Source organism: Panicum virgatum, chromosome 7K (assembly GCF_016808335.1).
Source record: "Panicum virgatum strain AP13 chromosome 7K, P.virgatum_v5, whole genome shotgun sequence".
Classification (NCBI taxonomy): domain Eukaryota; kingdom Viridiplantae; phylum Streptophyta; class Magnoliopsida; order Poales; family Poaceae; genus Panicum; species Panicum virgatum.
The window spans coordinates 328,792-356,205 of record NC_053142.1 but is presented as its reverse complement, the minus strand read 5'-3'; the positions used below and the strand labels follow the sequence as shown (position 1 = coordinate 356,205).

Sequence of the window (27,414 nt, the reverse complement as noted above, 5' to 3'; positions counted from 1 at the left end):
CGGATGCCGACCGGCTATTTTCACCATATTAACATATTGAGAAGTGTTAATAGAAACATGAGGAATACAATGAATAGTATCCTCTCCCTGACAGATTACAAAATGCATGTATACAGTGGAACACATGGCCTACTAGTAGGCCCCTGTACAACAAGGGTCAAGATACCATGCATTGGAATACCATGACATATATAAGAGAACCAACTGCACTGAAATATTAAACTCTAGATATATACTCAATATCATCATCTCACTCGATATAAAAGCTAAAGATTATCTGAAATGTGCAGGTAATGGAGTCCTTACTGATTTTGCATCAAACATATTAAAACATAAAAGAACCCATTCAATATAACCTCATAACTAAGGCACAATTTACTAGAATTTTTTTGTCCCTGACTATTTCCATACTAAGAATTTTCTTAGGTGCACTCAAGTCCTTTGTCTTAAACTTTTTATTTAATTGTGACTTTAATATAGCTATTTTTGATTTGTCTCCAGCAACAACCAATGTACCATCAATATATAGAAACAAACAAATGTAGGTAATTGCTTCAAACCATAAAAAGATTTCTTTAATTTGCAAATAAGGTGTTCTTTTCTATAAACAACAAAATCTTTAGATTGATCCATATAATTATTTTCATCTAACTTCCCATGCAAGAACATAGTTTTAATATTTGATTACTCATTTTTATTGTCATACATAGCAATAATATTGAGTAACATATGAAAAGAGCTATGCTTCACAACTGGGGGACAAGATCACTAAAATCAATACCTGAAATCTGGCTATAGCCTTTATCAACAAACCTTGCTTTATACCTTGCGGGCTCACTTAGAGAAATATCTTCCTTCCGTTTGAAAATATATTTAAAACCGATAGACTTTTTATTCTCAAGCAATTTTACTAAATCTCAAGTACAATTCTTTTCAAGAGACATTATCTCATCTTGCAAAGCAGCCATCTAATTATTATAATCAATAGAAGTAATAGGCTCATAACAATTAGATGGTTCTATGTTACCTATAATCTATTCTGTAACACTCAAAGCTAAGCAACATTGTATTCTTTAATTAATCTTGTAACCGACTTTCATGGCCTTATGGCCCTATCAAATGTAAGAGAATGTTATGCAGGCTGCACAGCTAAAGAAGAATGCTTAATAATAGATGAATCATCAACAATTAGTGAATTATCAAGACTATATGCATCTTGGACATCATCATTATCATCATCATCATCATCTTATGTATTTTTAACATCAATAAAATGCTCCACTTTCACACTTGATTTATGTTGTCTCTCAACAAAAGCATTACTAGATGGGTGGTCAGATAAAGTAGCAGTTTTATTAAAGAGAGCATTCCTACTGATCACAATCTTTTGAGTTTGGATTCCACAAAATATTTCCTTTAGCACTAGATACATATCCAAAAAACATGAATTTAATAGCTCTAAGCTCCTATTTAGTTGCTCTAAGAGCAACAATTCGAATCGATTTTAATCCTCGAGGATATTCTAATCACACATTTTGTACTACCCACTGGGCTCTTACTCAGCAATTGTTCACAAGGTCGCTTACCAAAGAGTTCAACAAAGTACCATTCGGCCCCGTTGCTTTACCGGTCCAAGCTATGAAACTTTGGTTTTTCCCATGCTGGTCTCCTTGCACGAAGGAGGCTACTAAGCTTTCCTCTCTGGGACTCACAAGCTAGGTATCAAGGAGGCCCTACCATATACATCTAGTTTTCATCATAGCTCCTAGACACAACGTAAATGCGTAATATATATAGAACATGGTATAACATATAACAAACATAGGGTTAGAATGCATTGGGGCCTTGCATTGTACGTGATGAAGTTAGTGATGACTTCCTCTGGGTCTTGTTCAGCAACTTCTAAATCCTCTGGTTGATCCTAGACGTCAAGTCCTTTAGCTTCAGTGATCATGTACGTTTCAACCTCGAGTTATATATGAATGTAGTGGATGATTATTCATATGAATGATAAGGATGTTGGCTATGAAAGGATGATCAATTACTAACTACACTAAGCAAGGTGGTGTTTATTCTACTTTTACATTATATGTCACACTATATACCAGTTGTATCTTAAGTAAGTAGCACCACATCAATTTTTTTAAAGTGATTTAAATAATAACCAACACTTATCCTTATTAGGGTGGAGCTAAGGTAATTATTTAGCATAGGTTGAATAGTAGCATTAAGTGTTTTATCAAATTGCTTTTATTGATATAATTTGTTATTTTCATTTTGGGAGTTGGACAAATTATATGGTCATAAAACAATCTTATAATCACAGCATATGACTGCCATCAAATTTGTATTATTTTAAGAGCTTATGATCAACAGTTAAAAATCAAACATTACAATGCATATGGAAATTTGTTATTTTCATTACATGAAAACTACAACATTTCTAGATATCAAATTTTTACACAAAGCTAAGCAGGACATGGTGAACCTAGTAAAAATCTGATGATTTATGGAACAATGTATCAGTGGGTATAAATCAAATATCTATATAATGCAGTAAACATGATAATTAATAAACATTAGTTGTATACAAGATTTGGGACTCTACTTTTTACTGCAGTTTCACCTTTACATTCTAAATTTTTTAATATTTATGGACAACACATTAAGCTACATATTTCAAGTTAGATAAGGTGCTAAAATTGCATTTGTGTATATTGTGACACCAAAAAGCAATTATTTGACTTAAACATTTTACTCAAGCATATACTGATGAAAACGTTGCTAACATGATTTTTGGGCCATTTATTGAGGAGTGTTACAGGACATACAACTGGTACCTTTGGCCAGGACCTTTGGCCCGTTTTCTAGTAGTGATAGTTCCTCATATTGTATAAGGTGAATGCACTTGTTCAATTTACATTAATCTTTTTGTTTCTTTTCATTTCATGAATATAGTAAAATCATTCGCCAACTTATTTTCTGTATTTTGGTACCATTTTCGACCGTTTCCTAATGTTTTTGTCCCTAGTTGCATCAGTGGAAGAACAAGCTCCTTTTGAATAGGTATCACATTTTTAGACAAATCCCTGGTAATGAAAATATCCATGCCCAACATAGAAAATGATTAATAAAGACTTGAATGATTGACTCAGGATAACCGAAAATGTTACTTACTCGTAACTGGAGGCTTGGTGTATTTGAACAAAATATGTTATGTGGTGCCATGTTTCGTATCTATTCATCCATATGTTTTGGCATTTATTTATTTATTTATTACTAACTACAGACACTACATAGACAGACGATTACAAACACAAATATACTTTCCCCTATTAATGCACGCAGCATACCCTTCGCCTCTAATTACCTCTTAGAGGTTGAGCCACACTGAGCCAACAAATCTTGTGATTTATAAAATGAAGGCATGTATGTTGTTGTGAAAGTACACGTCGCTTAACATCGAAAGAATGACACAGTGAAATTTTAGAATAATTCACTCCCACCGAGAGTCGAACGAACCCAAAATTAATCTAAGGTGCTACTAAGGTTGTCACACTCACTAGACTACATACCCCGTCACATGCTTTTGGTACTTATGAACGCCATGAGAATACATTGATTCACTTCACTACTTCACCATGCTTGAACTATGCCTTTGTTTATCACGCAAATTTTGAACACTAGGTAACCCAGCTTTGCATGTCCTTTATATATATGAAGCATACGGAAATACTCCTCAGGTCCAAATTAGTATCTGTCGGTCACTGTCATATATTAGAAGCGATTCTTTGCTTTGTTCTAGTACCCAAGGTACTCTTTCCTTTTTCTTTTCCCCCCTTTTCTTTTTCTTTTTTTCCCTTTCCCTTTCGCAGCTTTGGTGATGTCGGATTGTATATAATAAGGCTGCTGCGACGGACAATTAACATGCTCCATGCCTACCTAGCCTGTTGTGTCATTTTATATATCTGACCTGTGTTTGCAACGCCTTGCATCATCACTGGTTAATGGTTTGACAGCGTAAAGGGGTCGAATCATCACTTGTCGTCCATACTACCGGCCCTATTCAGCAGCCAGGTATATATCATGGGTATCCTTATTTCTTATGTTATTTCGTTCGTGGCTAGTAGGTTAATTACAAAATTAAGATCAAGCAATAAATCTGTACATAGCATAACATGAGTCAGATTTTATTTGTTCACCGAAAAATATAAATTGAGCCCGGAGATCCTAGAAAACAGGCTATGGGAACCGGTTGGAAAAGGCCTTAGGCACCGGTTTTCCAACCGGCTCCCGCCAACCGAGACCAATGGCCTTGCCTTAAGACACCGGGTTTTTCAACCCGTGCCTTAGGCTTCCATTGATACCGGTTGGAAAGACCAACCGGTACCAAAGGGGCTACCAATGACGTTTTTTCTTTTTTTCCCAAATTCAGTTTTGTTTGTTATATTTATTACTGTTTATTCTTTTATAATTGCTAAACACACTCAAGCTCTACAGTACTGTACATTCATTGGTCGTTCGTGTTCGTTTTCAGAGAATATTTGAAACTAGCTAAAAGTGAAATGCGAGCATATAATTAAACTAATTAGATGAACTAATATATTTACAAATTTACAAACATCAAGGCATAACATTTAAAAATATTTACAAATGTACAAGTCATGTTTGCAGGCCAACTACTGGTCCCCTCAGGAGGTCGATGGAAGTCCTCTATGGATGTGACCGTCGTGGTAGAACTCGCCTCTAGGATCCAAGATCACGTTCATAATGAATCCGGCGAGCTGCTCGCACACGGCGTTGATCCGATCAGTAGAGTAACATTCATCCCCCATTTGAGACATCTATCATTTAGGAAAAAAGGATTAACATCATGTGCGTTAGTACAATTATGAAAATGTACTAGTGAACGGTTTGGACATACTCTCGTGTCTTCATCAGTAGCCTTCCCGCATGGAGTCATAATGTGCAAGTAGTCGCATACGTAGTACCCGCACCAATCAGTTCCTTGTTGTTGTCTCGCACACTTAAGGAAAAACAAATAAATTACTCAATTTAGAACAATTTGGCATTATATACTTAACTAGACAAATCTTTATGAATCAACATAACGGATAATCCATGTTAACGTTCAGTTCGGGCCTCCATTGACCATGTCCTTTATAATTTTTCACAAATTTTTTCCAAACCCTGCGCTCAAAGTTAAGTTTGATATTCAGGAATTGTTATTAACAGAAAAAAGATTTGATTGTGCAAACTGAACTTACCTGTTCAAGGGGTCTAGGATATGTTGGATTGCAGACTTTGGATTTCTCATTGAGTCAAAGACTATTAGATTGCCGGTCTCTACGGAAAGTATGAGTAAAATCCAATGATAACTGCAGATATAGAAATGACATATACATACATGCATTAGACAACTTAGTATTTATTTAGTAATATAACAGAGGATTGAGTCGACCAAGGCTTACCCAAAGTTGTATGGTATGAATATGTAGGATTTGTAATTTTGCCTAGTCAACGAATCATACATGTTTTGGCACGTTTTCTTGTAATTTTCGTTGAGCACTTTTTGGTTGACTAGCAAAGGAGACATGAAGCCAATCTGATGGTGCCATTCATATTTTCAGCTTCTTTGGGTCTCCTGTCTAAACGATACAATAGAAAGTTTATAATGCACACATATAATTATGTTCTTGTTAATAAAAAGTATTAATGTAGAGGTAAGTGATACTTACAAAACCCAAATGGTGATGATAGAGGCGTCGAGGGCTTGCTGATGGTAAATGTGATATAAATTTTCGAAGTACACCCAGAAGTCGTCCTCCTCGCGGAAGAAATCATGGTCACGATACTTGATTCCAAATATTTTCCCTTCGTCATTCGACATTCGCAAGTACCATCTATGCAAATTGAACATCTGCGTGCCTAGACTTTTCTCCTCTTCCTCAGTGACAAAAGGTTTTCCATGCTGGAATGGAGTAAGAATAGGAGCGACAGGGATTTCCGCCTCCACTTGCCCTGTTGCCTCATCTAGTGGTAATCCAGTTTCAGAAAGAAATATCGCGGCCTGTAGGCCCGCCTGGAGTTGTACGTCTGTCGGGTGTAGGAGTGGCAACCCTGGCACCCGGAAGGCTCGAGTTCTTTTTGTTGTGTGCCAAGCTGAGGAATGGTCTTGCCACATTTTTTTCTTCAGATTTTTCACCTTGTGTGCCTTTGTCAGAGTATGATCATAGTCCGAGGGTAAGCTTTTTGGTTTTGGTGGGTTGTCTAGGTTTGCGAGAAGCTTTTTCCCTAGTTCTAGAGGTACCTTTTCCCTCGGCGGGGGGACTTTAGGCTTCAATTGTTCTTTTATATATCGAGCAGTCTCCTCTTCCAACTCCTTAGCGGTTTTCTCATAGGTTAATTTTCTTTCGACCATTTTCTGCTTCTTCTTTGAGGGTCCAGCCGCTGGGAGGGATGCTGTCTTTTTATTTCCTTTTTCTGGGGCAGGAGGAGTTGGAGTACTCGTGGCCCTTTGTGCCGGCGGAGACGGTGGTGAAGGAGGTGGTTGTGGGGACGGCGGTGAGGGAGGCCGCGGAGACGGGCGATCGGTCTGCACAGGAGCCGTTGTGCTTGCAGTAAGTTTGATGTCGGCCTTGCGCCATAGAACGACCCCGTGCAGTGCATCTCCCAATATCTTCTCTCCATCCCCTCCAACGAAGTCGAGCTCAAGATCCTCATTGTTTCCAACTATCTGCTCGACTGTGACGGAGGTGTAGCCAGGGGGTATCGGCCTTCAATGAATTGTAGTAGAAGGATTCAGGGGCAGGGTTGACCCGTATGTGACATGAATGGATATATTTCTTGCTTGCACATGAAGCTCGCACGGTGTCAGCATGGTGACAGCATCCACTGAATACCTCTTGTTATCTACCGCCGTTGGCTCAATCTGGGGTTGCTGTTCCGCTTGTACGTCGGGCGCCGCCGTGGATACACAGCTGCTGCGTCGCTGAGAGGCCGGGCTTATCACAACATCCAGGTGCGACCCAGCAGTGCCCCTTTGGCTCAGAGCTAGCTGCACTGCCTCATTGACCCCTGGCGTCCATCTGAGATTCCAAGGACACAACCTTCCTGTTCATCTCTTCTCGTATGGCACGAAGTTTCTCTTCCTGTTCGGCTTTGCTCTTTCGGTGAGTCCTGTAAGAGGAATCTCTGGCCCAAGCAACTTTCCATGGGACCACGCCGATGCCGCAGGCTCGTCCAGGGTGTTCCGGATTCTTTAATGCTCTTGTCAGCTCATCATTCTCCCTTTGAGGCTGGAATGTTCCTTGTTGGGTCTCATCTATTGCAGCGACCAGATCGCGGGACACTTCTTGCATATGCTCGGGCACGACCAAACTTCCATCCAACTGGTTTAGTGTCATGCTATTAGCAAATAACCACCACTTGGATCTATCCGGCCAATCCCAAGTCGTCGGCCTGATGCCTCTATCCATAAGGTCCTGCTCCATCTTCTGCTATTTTTTAACTGACTTCTTGTACCCGGTAGCCCCAAGGTGATGGCTGTACTTCTTATTTGCTGCATTCACCTTGGCCTGTTTGCATTTTTCTTGGGCTTCCTCTGATAGTTTGTATTGTTTGAACTCTTCCCAGTATGGTTTAACCTGAGGAAGATCGTCCTAGTTCGGCTCCTTATCCTTCTTGATGTAATTGATGTACAACTTCTTCTTGAAAGTTGCAAAGGCAAGGGCCATCTTTTTCAAGGCACATTTCTTCACAAGTTCTTGGTCAACTCCTTCAGGAAGAGTGAACATATCTTTGAGTTCTGCCCATAGCATTTCCTTCTAATGTGCAGGCATGGCGTGTTGCTGTTCTTCGGGTTTGCTCGTTTTCCATAGTATTGTGGTGATCGGAATTCTTGCCCGAACAATAACCCCACATTGGTTGACAAATTTTGTGCCAGCAGCCTCTGGAGCACTTGGACAGCCCTCTGCGTCCACTTTTGTGACGACCTGTCTTCCCTCCATTTTCTTGGTTGGCCGGCGTTTCCCTTTTGACTGGCTCAACGAAGTCGATGCGGAGGTCGACTAAATTACAGAAAAGATATGTTAATCGCAAAACTAATCTACTGAAGTCGATGCATATAGTTTTAAGATTCATACTGGAACATGCTGCTGTTGATTGGGCGGCGGTGCAAAGTCATCATCTTCATCATCGGCATCACCAGACATATTCAGGAACAAATCAGTTGTCCGAGCATCTTCTTCAGCGATTGGCTGGGTGGTGTTGGTCCTCGTATCTTCATTTATTGCATCCAACATGTATTGCTTGGCGACCTCGTCATCACCGAAGGGGTCCATCCTTAACTATAACCATAAAAACGTGTTAGAGTATGTGTCCATCCTTAAATGAAGCAGGAGAATTCAATTCTTTGAATGAATATGCGTGTTTGAGAGAGTGTGTGTATGTTAGAGGGACAAAGAAAGAGAGAGGGAGAGAGTTAGTGAGTGTGTGTGTGTGAGTCAGTGTGTGTGTGGGTGTGTGTGTCTGTGTGTTTGTATGTTAGTGGGAAAGAGAAATAGAGAGAGAGTTAGTGTGTGTGTGTGTGAGTCAGTGTGTGAGTGTGTGTGAGTGGGTGTGTGTGTGTGTCAAGGGTCGAGGGTCGATACTTTATATAAATGTGTTAGAGTGTGTTAGGGTGTGTTTGTGTGTGTGTTAGAGTATGTGTGTGTGTGTTAGTGAGAGAGTGTGTGTGTGTGTTAGAGTGTATTAGACAGTGCGTGTGTGTATGTGTGTGTGTTAGTGGGAGTGTGTGTGTGTCGTGGAACGGGGTCGAGGAACGGGGTTGAGGGTTGAGGGTCGAGGTCTAGGATTGAGGGTCGAGGGACGGGGTTGAGAGTCGGGGTCGAGGGTCGAAGTCGAGAGTCGAGGGACGGCGAATGCGTGAGTGAGTTAGAGAGCGAATACGAACGGGTTCGAGCTCGAGAATTAATTTAAATCAATCTAAATTACAAATGCAATATATGTAATCAAGAATTGTACATAAAATTGTTACTCGTCATCGTTACTCGTCATTACTCGTCGTCGTCATTACTTATTGTCGTAGTCATTACTCGTCGTCGTCATTACATTATATAGTGAAATACATGTCGTCGTCTTCTAACCATTAAATACATGATTAAATAAAATCTTTGAATGACACAATCATACACTACATAAGACATAATAATAGAAATAACTAAATTCTCTCTCTAAATTCTCTTCATTTCCTTCTATATATGAAATAACTAAATTCTAAATAATATCAAATAATGGGGAAAAAAATAATGACTACATTCTCTCTAACTAAATTCGCTCCATTTCCTTCTCTAACTAAATTCTCTAACTAATGTATATAAATAAATTAACATGCGATACCAGTACATCTAAATTACACATGTAATGAAAAAATAATAAATTACACATCTAAATACTATATACATATATACATATATAATACAAACTAATTATACATAAATTATTTAAATTCTATCTAATTACACATTATATAGTAGATACATATACATAACAAACTAATTATACTAATTATACATGAAACTAATATAGATAAATTATATACTATCTAGTTATCACTAAACAATTAAAATTTAAACTAAATAAAACTATACTATCTAGTTATCACAAAAACAATTAAATTTTAAACTAAATAAAACTAAACTATCTAGTAATCACTAAAACAAATAAATTTTAAACTAAATAAAACTAAACTATCTACTTAACAATAAAACTAATTGTTTTACCTAAATTATACTCAATTCTATACATTCTTTTTTATTATACTAAATTATTCACTACATAATTAAATAGTGGAAATAGAAATACAAAACAAGAAAATTACACATTACATATAATAATTAATACAAAAATGAAAATGCCAGAGGCGGCAGCGGCGCCATTGTTGCTTACGTCGATGGGGAGGTCGGCAGCACCACTGGTGGAGGGGGAGCAGCTCAGCGCGACGCGGTGGAGGAGGCGAGTCGGCGCGCGGCGCGTAAGAGGGCGCCGGCGTCGCAGTGGGGTGGCCGGCGTGCTGCAGGGTGAAGGGGCGGCGCGGTGGAGGAGGCGAGTCGGCGCGCGGCGTTGAGGAGGGCCGGCGACGGCGATCGAGGACGGCTCGACCACCGGAGAGGTCGAGGAGGTCGACGACGACGAGGTTGGCGCGTGGAGGTCGCCGGAGTCAACATCCACGACGACCAGGTTGGTGCGGGCTAGTGCGCGCGGAGGACGGCCACCGGCGCGGGCGGACGCCGCCGGTGGAACGCAGAGAAGAAGCGGCGCCGGCACGACGATGCGGCGGTAGCGGCATGACGATGCGAGGGCACGCGGCGGCGGTCGACTGGAGGAGGCGATGAGCAGCGGAGAATTGGGAGGAAGAAGCAGAGGAGATGGATTTATACCCCAGGCCAATGGTACCGGGTAAAAAACAAAACCGGTACCTATGTAATCCTTAGGTACCGGTTGTTGACCCACCGGTACCCTTGGCAAGCCTAAGGTATCGGTTCTTGGCACACCCGGTGCCTTAGGCCCCAACGGGTGGGAAATGAAAATCACCTATGGTACCGGGTGGACTTCTGGAACCGGTATCTTAGGCCTTTTGAAGTTAACTTTTCTGTCTACTTTGACCGGATTTGAATGGAATTCTTCAGTATCTAAATGGTAACGCGATGTAATTTGGGCTCCGCGGCCACAGTTCGACTCCCGCGCAATGCCCCACTTTTTTTTACCCAAATAGTCCGCTAAGGTATCCAACCGGTACCAATGGTTCTCTTTTCTTTTCGCCTTTCTTTTTCTCTTATAATTGCCTAACAAATCATTTAGGTGCATAACTAATTATTTTAATTGCATAATAAATCATAATAAATCAAATAATTGCATAATAAATCATTTAAATGCACAATAATTTTAGTTACTACATAATAAATCATTTAGGTGCATAACTAATTATTTTAATTGCATAATAAATCAAATAATTGCATAATAAATCATTTAAATGCACAATAAATCAATTCATTGCATAAGAAATCTGATAATGTTCACAAAAAATATTACAAGACATAATCATTCAACTAAGGAAATATTAACGATGGTTCGCTTTACAATCGTCCCTTCATTATGATCATGTCGTACGTACGGAGCCTCCTCTTCGGCTAAAAGAATACTTGTGTCAACCTCCACTGCGAACGGAGTCATATCTTCAACCTTATTGTATTCTTCTTCATCTGTGACATCGTCGACTCCCACAATTTTCCTTTTTCCTGCCAGAACAATATGGCGCTTTGGCTCATCTCGATAGCCAAGCTCTTTGAGGTCTACCGTTGTCATTCTGTACTCATCGATATCGACACCTTTTCTTGTGAGTTTAACCCATTGACAACGAAATAGAGGTATCTTCAACGGCCCATAGTCGAGTTCCCAGATCTCTTCAATGTAACCAAAATATGAGTTCGTTTGGCCACTAGAGTCGGTGGCATCTATACGGACACCACTATTTTGATTGGTGCTCTTGTTATCTTGGGCTCTTAATAAAATGTGTAACCATTAATTTCATATCCTTGGTACACCAGGATTGAATTTGCTAGACCCCTGGCCAGCCAAGCTAGCTGCTCATGAATTTGATCATTGGTCATGACTTCCTTCTGCAACCAAGTGGCGAATGTATCGTTATGATGTTTTGTAATCCATGTCTGAGACTTCAAAGGGTATATGCTTCGCACAATTTGCATGTGCTCCTCCATATATGGATCCACCAAGATTGATTATTGCAGAACTATGAGATGTGCTTTGCTCAACGTGGCATGATCTATGGCATTTACTGATTTTCTTCCAAGTGTGCCCTTTCCAATCAGCCGCCCCTCATGACGTGATACTGGAATCCCAGTTGGGCAGAGTTCTTCTACATAGTCAACACAAAACTCAATGACCTCCTCTGTGACGTAACCCTTCGCAATGCTTCCTTCCGGACGAGCCCGATTACGAACGAATTTCTTTAGGACTGCAAAGTATCGTTCAAAAGGGAACATATTATGAAGGAAAACAGGACCGAGAATACCAATCTCTTTGACCAGGTGAACTAGAAGATGCGTCATAATATTGAAGAATGATGGAGGAAATATCATTTCAAAACTGACTAAACTTTGGACAACATCCTCTTTGTAGCCTGCTTAAACTCGATGGATTGATTGCCTTCTGAGAAATTATGTTGAGAAAGGCGCATAGTTTTATGATTGTTGCTCGAACATTAGCTGGTAAAGTACCTCTAAGTGCAACTGGAATCAATTGTGTCATCAACACGTGACAATCATGGGACGTTACGTGTGCGAATTTCTTCTCTTTCAAGTTCAGTAGCCTCTTTATATTCGAAGAGTAGCCTGATGGGACCTTGATACTGTTCAAATAGTCGAACATGCTTTGCTTCTCTTCCTTACTAAGAGTGTAGCACGCAGGACCTAGATAATGATGTCCTTTATCCCTTTTTTCTGGATATAGTGCGGCCCATTGTTTCAAACATTGAAGATCTTGCCGCGCTTCCAATGTATCCTTTGGCTTATCGTAGACACCAAGGAAGCCTAGAAGGTTCACACAAAGATTTTTTGTTAGGTGCATCACATCAATTGCGTGGTGGACGTCTAAGACTTCCCAATAAGGTAACTCCCAAAAAATACTCTTCTTCTTCCACATAGGTGCACGTCCGTCATCACTCTGCACTGATCTGCTGCCGGGTCCTTTTCCGAATACTATTTTTATATCCTTGACCATTTCAAACACCATTTTCCCACAACGGTGCCTAGACTTGGTACGATGATCTGCCTTTCCATCGTAGTGAGCATGCCTCCTCCTTAATGGGTGCTTGATCGGAAGAAATCGACGATGACCCATATACATGATCTTCCTACAGTGCTTGAGGTACGTGCTGTCGGTTTCTTCTAAACAATGGGTGCATGCCCTATAACCCTTATTGGATTGTCCGGAGAGATTACTTAGTGCTGGCCAATCGTTGGTGGTTACGAAAAGCAATGCACGAAGGTTAAAATGATCCTCTGCGTGCGTATCCCACATACGAACACCCTCCTCTTTCCACAACAATAGAAGATCCTCAATCAGTGGTTTCATATACTCATCTATATCGTTACCGGGTTGCTTCGGGCCGGGGATAAGCACCGGCATCATAATGAATTTCAACTTCATACACAACCAGGGAGGAAGGTTGTATATACAGAGTGTCACAGGCCAGATACTATGGCTACTGCTCTGCTCACCGAAAGGATTCATGCCATCCGTACTTAAGCCGAACCTTATATTCCTCGCATCATTTGCAAATGTTGGGAATGTTCAGTCCATTTTTCTCCACTGCGACCCATCAGCGGGGTGTCTCAACATATTGTCTTGCTTATGTTCTTCTTTGTACCATCGCATCAATTTAGCATTCGTTTTGTTCATGAACAAATATTTCAGACATGGTATTAGAGGGAAATACCACATCACCTTGGCAGGCACCCTCTTCTTGACACGCATCCCCTCAACGTCGCCTGGATCATCTCGAGGGATCTTATACCGGCATGCGTTGCACACAGGGCATGAATCCAAATTTTCATACTCACCTCGATATAGGATGCAGTCATTAGGACAAGCATGTATCTTCTGTGCCTCTAATCCTAAAGGACAAACAACTTTTTTTGCCTCGTATGTTGTTGCCGGCAAGGTGTTACCCTCAGGAAGTTTTTTATAAGTTTCAGCAACTCCTCAAATCCCTTGTCAGACAAACCATTTGATGCCTTCCATTGCAACAATTCTAATGTGGTACCCAACTTCTTTTGGTCTTGTTTGCAATCAGGGTACAACAATGTTCTGTAGTCCTCCAACATATGCTTCAGATCTCTCGATTCCTTTTCTGTTTCGCAACATTCCTCAGCTTCGCGCAGCATTTGACCAAGATCATATTCTACAATGTATCCTTCAGTATCTTCTTCAGGCTCACCCATTGCAGTGTCATTGAAAAAGGCATTATAATTGGCTGCAAAGTCAGGAATCCTTTCCTCTTCTTCTACATTATTATCCAGCATAATTCCTCTTTCGCCAAGCTTGGTCCAAACATAGTAGTTCGGCATGAAACCACTATTGAACAAGTGACTGTGGATGGTTCTTGATGATGAATAATCCTTCTCATTCTTACAGAATTTGCATGAACAACGAACGAAACCGCCATACTTGTGTTTCTCGGCCGCTTCTATGAATTCATGCACGCCATCAATGAACTCCTTTGAACGCCAGTCAGCCATGTACATCCATTGCCGACTCATCTGGGTCCACAATATATTTATATACATCATTGTAGTGTACAAATAGTTCATTCATATTATCAATTTATAACTAACATTGAATACACTATTAATAAAACTTAACTACAAAATTATAACGATGCATATGGCCTTTTGACTGCATGACTGTGTAAAAACTTTGTTTATCTATATGGAACTTTATATTTTTGTACAAGAAACGACGCATGTGGCCTTCTGGCCTAGCTGAGCTGCGAGTCTCGAATTAGCGCAGCATGCATCTCGAATGTGGAATCTTGTAAAGTTTTGGAATTTTGAAGAAACTAAATAAAGCACCCTTGCATATGTAATTGATAATATTTCCATAAAAAAATTTAATTCAAATATATAATTGATAATGCATATAACTAATATAAATAGATACTATTCACTTATCAAATAAATTGATAAAACATATAAATACAATAATTTGATAGTATTCACATATCAAATAAATTGATAACGCATATAACTACAATAAAAATGCTACAACTAAAAATAATTATCACATGTATATACTAAATTATGTGATAACTGCTTCTAAAAATCAATTGCTAAGTTATGGAGAAAAATAACTAACCTTTTTTGAAAAAAAAAACAAAAATTCGCCTCCCCTCCCCTCACTCTGCTGCCATGAACAGTGAGTTCATGGCAGCTTGGAGGGGGGAGGGGTTGGGGCATTTATAGGCGTGGCTCAAAGGCACCAGTTGGTGCTCAACAACCGGTGCCAAACAATAGGCATAGGCACCGGTTGAAGTTACCAACCGGTGCCTTTGTTGTGGGCACGTGGCGGCACCAGGTCATGGCAAAACCCGGTGCCATTGTCCGCCCTTTAGGCACTGGTTGGTGCCACCAACCGGTACCTATTCCTTCTTGTTCTTTTGGTACCGATTAGTGGCACTAACCGGTGCCTATACTGGGGTTTTGGTACCGGATAATGCTTTAACCCGGTACCAAACCCCTTACCTTTTATCGCCGCTGGCCAAAGGTACCAGTTGTTTTTGCAACCGGTACGCATCAGTACCGGTTGCAAAAACAACTGGTACCTTTGGCCAGGACCTTTGGCCTGTTTTCTAGTAGTGATAGTTCCTCATAATGTATAAGGTGAATGCACTTGTTCGATTTACATTAATCTTTTTGTTTCTTTTCATTTCATGAATATAGTAAAATCATTCACCAACTTGTTTTCTGTATTTTGGTACCATTTTCGACTGTTTCCTAATGTTTTTGTTCCAAGTTGCATCAGTGGAAGAACAAGCTCCTTTTGAATAGGTATCACATTTTTAGACAAATCCCTGGTAATGAAAATATCCATGCCCAACATAGAAAATGATTAATAAAGACTTGAATGATTGACTCAGGATAACCGAAAATGTTACTTACTCGTAACTGGAGGCTTGGTGTATTTGAACAAAATATGTTATGTGGTGCCATGTTTCGTATCTATTCATCCATATGTTTTGGCATTTATTTATTTATTTATTACTAACTACAGACACTACATAGACAGACGATTACAAACACAAATATACTTTCCCCTATTAATGCACACAGCATACCCTTCGCCTCTAATTACCTCTTAGAGGTTGAGCCACACTGAGCCAACAAATCTTGTGATTGATGAAATTAAGGAATGTATGTCATTGTGAAAGTACACATCGCTTAACATCGAAAGAATGACACAGTGTAATTTTAGAATAATTCACTCCCACCGAGAGTCGAATGAACCCAAAATTAATCTAAGGTGCTACTGAGGTTGTCACACTCACTAGACTACATACCCCGTCACATGCTTTTGGTACTTATGAACGCCATGAGAATACATTGATTCACTTCACTACTTCACCATGCTTGAACTATGCCTTTGTTTATCACGCAAATTTTGAACACTAGGTAACCCAGCTTTGCATGTCCTTTATATATATGAAGCATACGGAAATACTCCTCAGCTCCAAATTAGTATCTGTCTGTCACTGTCATATATTATAAGCGATTCTTTGCTTTGTTCTAGTAGCCAAGGTACTCTTTCCTTTTTCTTTTCCCCCTTTTTCTTTTTCTTTTTTTCCTTTCCCTTTCGCTGCTTTGGTGATGTCGGATTGTATATAATAAGGCTGCTGTGACGGACAATTAACATGCTCCATGCCTGCCTAGCCTGTTGTGTCATTTTATATATCTGACCTGTGTTTGCAACGCCTTGCATCATCACTGGTTAATGGTTTGACAGCGTAAAGGGGTCGAATCATCACTTGTCGTCCATACTACCAGCCCTATTCAGCAGCCAGGTATATATCATGGGTATCCTTATTTCTTATGTTATTTCGTTCGTGGCTAGTAGGTTAATTACAAAATTAAGATCAAGCAATAAATCTGTACATAGCATAACATGAGTCAGATTTTATCTGTTCTCCGAAAAATATAAATTAAGCCCGGAGAGTTCCACTCCAGAGGAGCCACCTAATGGCCTAATTGATAAGGTAAACAAAAAACTTTATAGTTACATGGAGTAACAGTCATTAGCATATTTATTCATTCCTATAAGAAAGTTATACCAAAATTCTAATTTTTTGATCTGCTATCATGAATTTCAGTTTAGTATATGTTTATTACTTCAGATCCAAAGTATTGTTATCTTTAATGCATTGAATGTGCCAATGGCATTACCTCTATACAGATTAACAAAATTTATGAATGGTATAAAATATTTTTTATGAAATAACTGAAAAAAAATACATACTCTTGATCTACAATAGTAGTCAGCAAAAATGTATCACTAACTACTTACAGTAAAGAGGTACATACTACATGTATTTCATACCACAGTTTATTCATTTTGTCAGCTAGAAACATCAGCATAACTATCTTGCCATTAGGATATTTCCACTAATATAGCGATAGTTTGTATTCTAGCATAACAAGTCATGGTTCATCGGTTTGATACATACCATGTTAGAAGGACTAGGTTCTTCCCATCATCTTTTGGCTAGCTAGGCCTTAAGAGTGTGTTTGTTGACGACCGAAAAACCATTGCAAGTTTTGATTTTCCCAGTGGATGCAATAACATTGAGAGGGTCCTACAACAACACCCGTCTTTGATCATACGATGGCATGGATTACCTGGAATAGCATTTTTATGAATATTGAAATTTTTGGCATCTTATAACTCCTAATACTATTGAATAATCGGCATTGATTATCTCCCCCGTCAAGTAATATTTTGTGCCTTAAGACACCTAAAAGTTCCTGCATGACCGGCGCCTCGTCAAAATAGTGCTTTTCTTTTCAAGCTTTCTACGAACAACTAATTATGTGACGGATTAATCGTTCTCTGTAGGGATGGCAGCCGGTACGATGTCAGGAGAAGCAACTATGGACCGACGTCTCCTGGCTGCAGCCGCATCTGGAGATGCGGCATCAATGAAGCAACTGGCTCTTGATCCAGGCGTGCTGCTGGGAACTACTCCACCGGGGAACACCTGCCTCCACGTCTCCTGCATCCTGGAGCACGAGGAATTCTGCAGGAGTATCCTGACGCTGGACCAGTCTCCAGCACTCGTCTCCGCCGTCAACAAAGATGGCGAGACGCCGCTCCTCGCCGCCGTGACAAGGGGCCATGTCTCTGTAGCTTCTATATTACTCAGGTATTGCCGTGATCAGCAGCTGAGCCAAGTAATCTTGAAGCAAGACAAGCGCGGATTCAACGCGCTGCACCACGCCATCCGCAGAGGACACACGATGCTGGCGCTTGAGCTGATAGAAGCAGAGCCGGCCTTGTCGAAAGCTGTCAACAAAAACGACGAGTCGCCCATGTTCATCGCAGCGATGAGAAACATCACAGATGTGTGTGAAAAATTGTTGGAGATTCCGTATTCAGCTCATTCGGGAACCTGTGGCCTCAATGCTCTCCATGCTGCCGTCAGAAATGGCAATGCAGGTATAAGAGTGTCCATCAGAGATGCATTTACAGAAACGTACTCTCTTCGCTCATAAATACATATCATGGCTGACGTTTTTCTACAACTTTCACCATTTGCCTTATAATAAAAAATTCATAAATCATCATTTACATATCTTGTTGTGATTTGCTTTATAATTTAAAGATAGTTTAAGCACGACTTGTGTTTTTACATGTTTGAATAATTCTTTTTTAAATAAGATGAATAACTGACGTACATTTGTGAATGAAAAAAATGGAGTATTATCTAATGCCACCATTATTAATCCTCAGTTTTTATAATTAGTTTTTGGTTGACCTTACCATTTTGATTTGCTTTCAGTGATAGCTAAAAGGATTATGGAATTACGCCCTTGGCTAGTCAGACAACAAAACGAGAATAAGTTTACTCCAATGCACCTAGCTGTGAGCGAAAAAAGGATTGACGTGCTAAAAGTATTATTGGAACATGATTCGTCATTAGGGTACCTAATCTCCCCACGTCTTCTTTGTGTCGCCGCAATTGTGGGTGATGTTGGTGTTGCTCGAGAGCTTCTTAAACATTGTCCAGATGCTCCCTACTGCGATCCAAAGGGCAGCACATGCCTTCACATAGCAGTGTTGTGTGGACATATGGAGTATGTAAAGTTTATCCTGGGGTCACAGCAACTTGGGCAACTCGTTAACATGCAAAATAGCAGAGGAGAAACTGCTCTGCATCTCGCAGCCAAATTCAAGAAGGTGGAGATGCTTTCTGCTTTAAGGCATCGCCAAGATATGGACATAACAGTGCTTAATAGCGCCGGTAAATCGGCAAACTGGGAATTACTTCATGCCACCAACCCCGCGAAGCCTTTAATCTCGGTATGTGTGTCCTCATCTTACTGTTATTAATTGGAGAAAAAAATATGCTGGAGAAAAAAAAGATAAGTCTCTATTTTGTATGAGCTAGTATTGTTACCCGACACAAACGTTAGAAAATACTCTATATCAAAATAGGAGTCTCCACACTATGAGAGTTTTCTGGTATTCCATGATGCCACGGCATCGAAAGGCTCATCAGCCACTAAAACCCTTATTTGTTTATGACTTCCATCGATTTTGTATGGCTAACAACATTTATATACATATGCTGAGGAGAAGCCACAAAACATATACATATATTCCCTTTCGTAATTCCAGTACTTTATTTACTATTTCACACTCCAATTATGTTTCTATATAGCACATCAAAATTCATGCAGAAACACATGAAGTATCATACACACACACCAAATTATCTTCCATAATGGCATAGTGGCCATAATGGTTCCAGATGTTTCTCATTTTAATAATAGATCTAAAGGCCTTCTTAATATATTGATGCGCAGCTCTCCTGCGCGTTCGAGAAAAAATAATAGATCTAAAGGCCATAATGGTTCCAGATGTTTCTCATTTTTATGAGAATATTGAAGATTATTTTTTATCTAGCATGTATCATAAGTGGTTCTTCCTCTAGAATCTTCGCTGAGTAATAGTAACATTGGAGTTGAAATGTGCTAGAGAAAAGATAAAATTGTCATAAAATGCATAAGCATCTCGCAATCAATTTGGTATATTGATACCAAAGACATTAGATATATCCTATTTTCTAAAAAATTACTAACCTCCACCTTTGTAAAAGACAATGCAAAATAATCTCTCCTAAATTTTCATTAAAATTACACACATCTATCATTATGAAAGATAATCTTAAATTACGTCCGATTTGCATCTAAATTACCCACCTCTGTAATTATAGAAGATAATATAAATTAACCCTAAAATTTGTATATATATACCCACCTATTATGAGAGATTATATATAATAACACCAAAATCTTTATTTAAATTATTTAAAACTATGAGTTATTCCTAAAATAATATAAATTATTTAAATTATTAACCAAAATCTTTATTTAAATTTTTTAAATTATTAACCCTAAAATTATGTAAGTTATTCCTTTAGATAAAATACTTTGATACAAACATTATAACATATTTGTATTGATAGAGTTCATATATTATTTTATGTTGATATACTTCCACATAATTATTTGATAGAGAAAATTCAACACCTAAGCTGACATGGTCTACTGAAGCAATTGCTTATGCGACTATATTAACTAGGAGTGTAGGTTAGAGCTTAAAATCAACATTTTAATAAAACAAAATAGGAGAGTTTTCAGTAATAGATATTATAAGCACTAAAATGTTAACTTAATATGCAGATAAAAATCAGTATAAAACTAATAGAATAAAAATTCAAATACCAAAATCTAGATCCATAATGTCATAACAAATAGACCATGAGAAGACTTACATAACAAGTACCCCCACAAGTAAAGGTGTCAATTAAGCACATATTGAGAATATATGAAGGATGATGAAAAGAAAAGATAAGTTATGAATATGTATGGAAAATTATATGGAGAAATTGTTAATTTTTACAAAAATTATTACAAAGTATACTTGTGGGTGTTTTGTTAAAAAAGAACAAAGAGAGAGATAACATAAAGATAAGCTGTTGTAACTAGTTATAAGTAAAAAAAGTTAACTAGTTATAAGAAAAAAGTTATCTATGAATATATATTTGATAGTCTCTTAAGATTCTACCCTTGTGGCAGTGGCACAACAAATGTATAGGCTATTACCCCATCAAATCCACTAATATATTTAATTTATATTAGTTAATTTAATAAGAGTGTTTCTTCCAACAGTCTCCCCTCACAACCAATCCTGTGGCAGTCAGATGCGATATCATGGACGAATACAACTGAATAATATTCACTGGCTATGAGATCAATATACTTTTGCCAATTCACGGCGCAGACCCAGGTGCATAGCATGGGTTATAACTTAGGCTATCATCACTAAGACTTGCTATATGGATGGCCAAAACACTATTTTTACACTTTAGATATACACTGTACATAGAGAGAAGTTTGATATAGATATTGAGAGAAACTTTGGTGAGGTGAGTCTTATAATGCTCAGAACCCATGCTAGAGCGAACGAGCTATGGGGCTCGAACGCTGCGCATCGCACGGGGTTTATCCCCAGAGCCAGAGGGGACCAAGGTTGGGGTGTGTGTACTTGTGTGGAGTGTGTTAATCTTGGTAGGCACGTTTCAAGACTACTCAGGCAATCCCAACTATGTTTGAGTGTGCGGTCAGTGTGGCTAGCCATATGAGTGCTTACATGATATGCGCTCCTAGCAAATTTAAAGAAACCATGCTAGAGGAGCGAGGCACTAGATGGTTCAGGCTACAAACTGGCTGGTTCGATAGATCGTCTTAGCCCATAAGAAATTAATATTTTCTCTTATTTTCTGTATCCTAGGCTATACAGTATAGGACTTTGGGCCGAGTTGAATCATGTTTTGGGGCCTACTAATGATATTTACTTTTGCTGCATATTATGATTATTGATTATTTCAATAAAATGAAACTAATGCATGTTCCCCCCTTATATTATTAGATTAGAATATGCTCAAGATAGGTAATAACCATCCAAATAAGACATTAGGCCTTCTGGGTAGAAACCGCCAAAAGAAATCCTGTGTTTTCTACTCTTAACTTGTATATTTTTTGGATGTGCCATCAATATTGTGGTTTTCACATACTACATTAAAACTACAGTTTTCTTGGAAACCAAAGTCCATTTGATTTCACGGTATTTTTTATTATAAATTGACAAGAGAGGGTGGCAGGTCGGAGAGGGATGTAGAACAGCGCCGTGTGGGTCATACCACGGCAAGGGAAGCGGGGCGGTGGCCGGCAAGGCGGCACATGTTGGGCGGCCGGGAGGAGGAGTGAAGCAGGGGTCGAGCCGATGCGGGGCCGCAGCACGGCTAGAGCAACGAGAGAGGTGGGGCCGCCATGCGTGCGGAGCAAACTGGGAGACGGGGTTGCAAGACACGGCGGTGTCGGTGCTGGCGGGGCGCGCTACCACGGAGTGTGCGTTGTGCCTCCTCCGCGTGGGCAAAGCAACGCGACTCAGCGCGGGAGGCCGGAGGCGAGCCAATGGTGGGGACGCGCGATCGGCGAGGAACGTAGGGGCAGGAGGAGCGACACAGAGCCGCGTGGGAGGCCGGAAGCGACGAGGAAGGTAGGGACGGAAAGGGGTGGCGTGAGAGGCGGTGCAACTGGGGAGGAGAGGGGCAAGTCAGCTCGGGCGGAGGAGGAAGCTCTGACGGGGGTGGCGGGGACGAGCAATGGCGTGTGGCCCATTCGGCTGAGCGGACCTAGCCCCTGGGCGGGCAACGCATCTCGGCACGGGCCCGGGTGGCTTCCACCACCTGCTCATCATCCTACTGCAGCGGGAGGCGCCGCACGGGAGGGAGGTGCGCAAGCGGTTGAGAATGCTAGCGGAGCGGAGTGGCCGAGAGGTGGGGGCGGAAGAGCTGCGCAGGATATGGGGAGGCGAGGGAGGAACGGCGCTAGACAGTCTGGGGTGGGGGCGGCGGAGCGGCGTGGGATATAGGGCGGCACGGAAGGAGTGGGGCGGGACATGGGGCGGCGAGGGAGGAGCGGCGCTGCACGTGAGGCGAGAGGCGGGAGACAAAAGTGGACGTTTGGTGGAGAAAACTTTGGTCCCGAGTGGAGTTTGCTTGATAATTACCGACTCTTGCTTGCTTTTTCAATAGTAGTAGGAGCACTAGCTCCCCTTTTTACCATGCCTGTCCTTTTTGTTCGGACGGCTGATGTAGTGGTAGCAGTTGCCGGCATGGCAACAGTAGGAGCAATAGTAGCGGTAGTAGTTGCAGTATGGCTGCAGTGTAAAGTAGCAATAGCAACTGTAGCGCCATGCCTTCGATGTCGGTTGGTTGCATATAAAGGAATGAGCAGCTGCGGCTCTGAGACTTGAAGCAGCACCAATTCCTCTGTTTTCCTCTCTGCTTCCACCTTCGGTGTTCATCTCCCAGACCGTGAGTGTGTGTGTGCGTGAGCCTGTGGGGGTCGGCTGAGTGGTAGGCCGTGGTCGGTCGGCTTGAACAAGGCCGGCTAACAGAGTTTTCAATACCCCAAAAATACTGTGGTATTGAGGAAACTGTGCTATTGGAAACTCTGTGTTGCAAAGACCAACCAAACAGCTTTTGGGTCAAAATACCATGGTATTTCCATATACTTCAAAACTGTAGAATTACAGTGATTCCGAACATGCCCTAAACTCTCTCTCCTCTCTCCCAAGAGCTCCTCTCTTTTCCTCTCCCCTGCTCACACCAAATGCACCAAATTATACCAAAAGACTATCGTTATCGACTAGACCTAGTCTAAAAATAGATTGTATGATGTTTGGCTTTAATTTGTTGTTTGAATTTCTAAGATATTGTACTTTTTTTAGTGCGTCGTTGGAGAAATTACATAGAGGCTAAAAAAGGGAGTAGTAGTGTCTAATTAGTAATTATTATTATTATTATTATTATTATTATTATTATTATTATTATTATTATAAGATTATAAGATACATGGGATTCTGGTTGGAATACTTGCCTGTTACTGAGACAGCCTGTGTTGCAGCAATTAGAGCTTGCGGTTCTCTTATGCAATAATACTAGATACTAATTTCGAACGACAACTAAATTTGTTTGTCCTATATATCAACAGTTTTGAATAAACAATACTAGTTGTTGTATTACAGATGGCAGACGATATATCTTCCCCGCCAGAACCATCAGGGGGGCTACCCGTTCACCAGGAAACCCTCTGATGGACCTACGTCTCCTAGAAGCAGCAGCGTCTGGTGATGCTGCAGAAATGAAGCACATGGCTGTGCATGTCCCTGGCGTCCTGCATGGGACAACCCCGCAAGGGAACACCTGCCTCCACATCGCCTCCATCCATGGGCACGAGGAGTTCTGCAAGGATGTCATGTCGCTCAGCCAGTCTGTGCCTCTCCTGGCCGCCACCAATGCCGACGGCGAGACGCCGCTGCTCGCAGCCGTAGCAAGCGGCCATACATCTTTGGCTTCATCTATTCTCAGGTGCTGCATTGCTCAGCAGTTGAGCGACGCAATCCTAATGCAAGACAGGAACGGATGCAATGCGCTGCACCACGCCATCCGCAGCGGCCACAGGGACCTCGCGCTGGAGCTGATAGAGGCCGAGCCTTCACTGTCGCGTGCTGTAAACCAATACGGCGAGTCGCCCATGTTCATCGCGGTGATGAGAAATCACGCGGATGTCTTCGAGAAGCTGTTGGAGATCCCTGATTCTGCTCACGGGGGAGCGTATGGTTACAATGTTCTGCATGCTGCTGTGAGAAGTGGCAATACAGGTGGTGCATGCTTAGTGTGTGTGGATTGTGTATGAAATTTAATTTTCGAGCAGGAGTAGTAAATTAATTTATTAATTTGGTTTCAGCCATCGCAAAAAGGATTATGGAGACACGTCCCGGGCTGGCCAGAGAAGAAGACAAACATAAGGCTACTCCAATGCACCTGGCTGCGCACTGGGACAAGGTTGAGGTCCTGAGAGTGCTGCTCGAACATGACTGGTCCTTAGGGTACGCAGTATCCTCTAAGGGATCCCCTGTTCTTATTTCTGCGGCAGCGTCACGGGGATATGTTGGTATTGCCAAAGAGCTTCTTAAGCATTGTCCGGATGCTCCCTGTCGCGTTGCAAACGACGAGACGACATCGACATGTCTTCAGCAAGCTGTAATGCTTGGTCGTATGGAGCTTCTAGAATTCTTCCTTGATTCAAAGTATACTCGGAAACTAGTCAACGTGCGAGACGAAAATGAAGAGACTCCTTTGCATAACGCGGTAAGAAAGTGTGATCCAAAGATAGTCCATGCTTTGCTACGATGCCCGGACATTGATGTTACAGTGCTCAACAAAGTGGGTAACCCAGCATCCTGGTTACTAGGTACTACCGCCCACCACGCCAAGACATTAAACTGGGTACGTACGTATGTTTGTTGTCCAAATGCCTCAGCCCTTGTATCAATGCAGTGCAAAGCAATATAAATAACAACCATTTTGGTCATAATCTAAAATAAATAATACTATAATTCCTCATTAGTTATGTGCTACAATACAATGGCACGAGGATTCCTCACACAACAGGAATCCAATTAATTTTCATTATATTAATTAATTCCCTTGAGTACTAGTATATATATTAAATACTGCAAACTCCATTTATTTATTTGCACATTTGTTTGAATTTTATGCAGAATGAAGTGTCAATGCTTATGTTGAAAGCTGATCCTCTACACGCACCTTCTATTGGTAATCTCCATGAGCAAGTCAAGAATAAAGTGACAGCCTCATCAAGGAAGGATATTAAGTCACTGACTCAAACATACACTGGCAACACTTCCCTAGTTGCCATCCTCCTTGCCACTATTACCTTTGCTGCTGCTTTCACTCTGCCTGGAGGATATAGCAGTGACTCCGGAAACGAGGGGCTTCCCATCATGGCAAGGAAGTTTGCTTTCCAGGCATTCTTGCTCTCAGACACCTTGGCAATGTGCTCCTCACTTGTTGTTGCCTTTGTGTGCATCATAGCAAGGTGGGAGGATCTTGAGTTCTTACTTTACTACAGATCTTTTACGAAGAAGCTTATGTGGTTTGCATACATGGCTACCACCACAGCCTTCGCAACTGGTCTATTCACTGTTCTTGCTCCTCATCTCCTATGGCTGGCCGTTACAATATGTGTTCTAACATCTTTATTGCCCATTCTTACCAAGCTACTAGGAGAATGGCCCATCTTGGAACTGAGATTCCGGTTGGGTCGGAATTTCAAGTCTGAGCTCCTTAGTATGATCTAGCTTCATCAGCTTCAATTGTTGGGCCCAGCTGCTTTTCTATATTTTAATACTCGAACATATTGTATCTCTATGTTGGGATAATGACATTTTATTTGGGCAATTTGGAATTCTATGTAAAACCTGCACTATGTACTTTGAACACTGATTGCACCATGTTTGTGCAGATGAGTGGTACTGTTTTGTTTCCAGATTGGACATCTTACAAATTTCCTTTGTTGATGAGGGATATATTAGCTCCATAGTAGGGTTTTTGAAAATCCAGCAAAATTATGAGCAGCGATGGCATGATACAAGTTATAGTTTTTCAAAGCTATTGTACAGCGTTTATAACAAAACTTACGGAGTACTGTATTCTATGTCGTGAGGAAACATCAGTGTTGTGGCTTACAATCAAAAGGATGCATATCTCTATCTGTAAGACTAAATATTATTCTTTAGGGATGGACATGTGTGTTCAACAAACTTAACAAACTAAAACAGCACCAGAGAGAATACACAAAGAACCAGCCAGGTACTAGCCACCATGTCCCTGATTTTGGTGACACGAGAGGAATTTTTTCAATCTCAGAACACAACGTTTGAAATTTGTACGAAAAACATAAATGGAAATGCTTAATGAAAGCACAGAAAGAGTTGCCGAAGCGCTGGTCCTCTTTCGAACCTTGTATGTATTTATAGAACAAATGTACAACGATCAATTACATGGATCCATGATCCGGTTATCAAGGCGCAGCCTGTGGTCACGACGTCGCGGCAACGTTGCGGCTAACGTTCTGCAGTAAACACGGTCTATGACGTGAGGGACGCAGGAAGCTTATCCTAGCCTATCTGACTAACAACTTTGACATGCCCCTCAATCACAACGTGCTGTCATGTTGAGATTGGATCGATTCTTTGTGAAAGGCGCTCTGGAGAGTGGCTTTGTCAGTACATCTGCCAGTTGATCCTTGGAGGAGATAAACCTCACTTCTAGTGCTTTGCGGGCTACTTGTTCTCGAACGAATTGGAAATCCACTTCAATATGTTTGGTCCTGGCATGGAACATTGGATTAGTCGTCAGGTAGGTAGCCCAAGATTATCACACCAAATCAACGGTGCCTTGTGTTGGAACACCCCTAATTCCTGTAGTAGTGACTGCACCCAGATTATTTCAGTTGTCATGTTGGCAATAGCCTTGTACTCTACTTCGGTACTCGATCTTGACATTGTGGCCTGTTTTCTTGAGCTCCAGAACACCAGGTTTGTTCCAAGGAATACTGCAAAGCCTGACGTGGATCGGCGATCATCAGGGCATCCAGCCCAGTCTGCATCAGAGAAGCCTGACAGTGT

At 40.9% G+C, this 27,414-nt stretch overlaps 1 protein-coding gene across 3 annotated transcripts; it reads left to right on the top strand.

Annotated features, from left to right (window-relative positions):
- The first annotated feature begins 3,934 nt into the window (after window positions 1-3,934).
- LOC120639467 (ankyrin repeat-containing protein ITN1-like) lies at window positions 3,935-26,282 on the top strand. 3 transcript variants are annotated; one of them, XM_039915319.1, is made up of 4 exons: window positions 3,935-4,077; window positions 17,686-18,285; window positions 18,629-19,149; window positions 23,947-24,161. In XM_039915319.1, the coding sequence occupies exons 2-4, from the start codon at window positions 17,688-17,690 to the stop codon at window positions 24,013-24,015; spliced, it is 1,188 nt and encodes a 395-aa protein (XP_039771253.1). In that variant the 5' UTR covers window positions 3,935-4,077; window positions 17,686-17,687; the 3' UTR covers window positions 24,016-24,161. The 3 variants fall into 3 exon arrangements, with proteins under 3 accessions (XP_039771253.1, XP_039771252.1, XP_039771251.1); XM_039915318.1 differs by lacking the exon at window positions 3,935-4,077 and adding an exon at window positions 16,495-16,636; XM_039915317.1 differs by lacking the exons at window positions 3,935-4,077; window positions 17,686-18,285 and adding exons at window positions 24,669-25,210; window positions 25,486-26,282 and having other exon boundaries at window positions 19,005-19,149; window positions 23,947-24,582.
- Window positions 26,283-27,414: the final 1,132 nt, after the last annotated feature.

Excerpts from the sequence above, each read along its gene's own strand:
- LOC120639467 (XM_039915317.1), top strand. The coding sequence starts at position 24,015 with ATGGACCTACGTCTCCTAGAAGCAGCAGCGTCTGGTGATGCTGCAGAA. Across the intron at positions 24,583-24,668 it reads TGTGAGAAGTGGCAATACAG|CCATCGCAAAAAGGATTATG; the intron begins GTGGTGCATGCT and ends ATTTGGTTTCAG. Across the intron at positions 25,211-25,485 it reads ACGCCAAGACATTAAACTGG|AATGAAGTGTCAATGCTTAT; the intron begins GTACGTACGTAT and ends AATTTTATGCAG.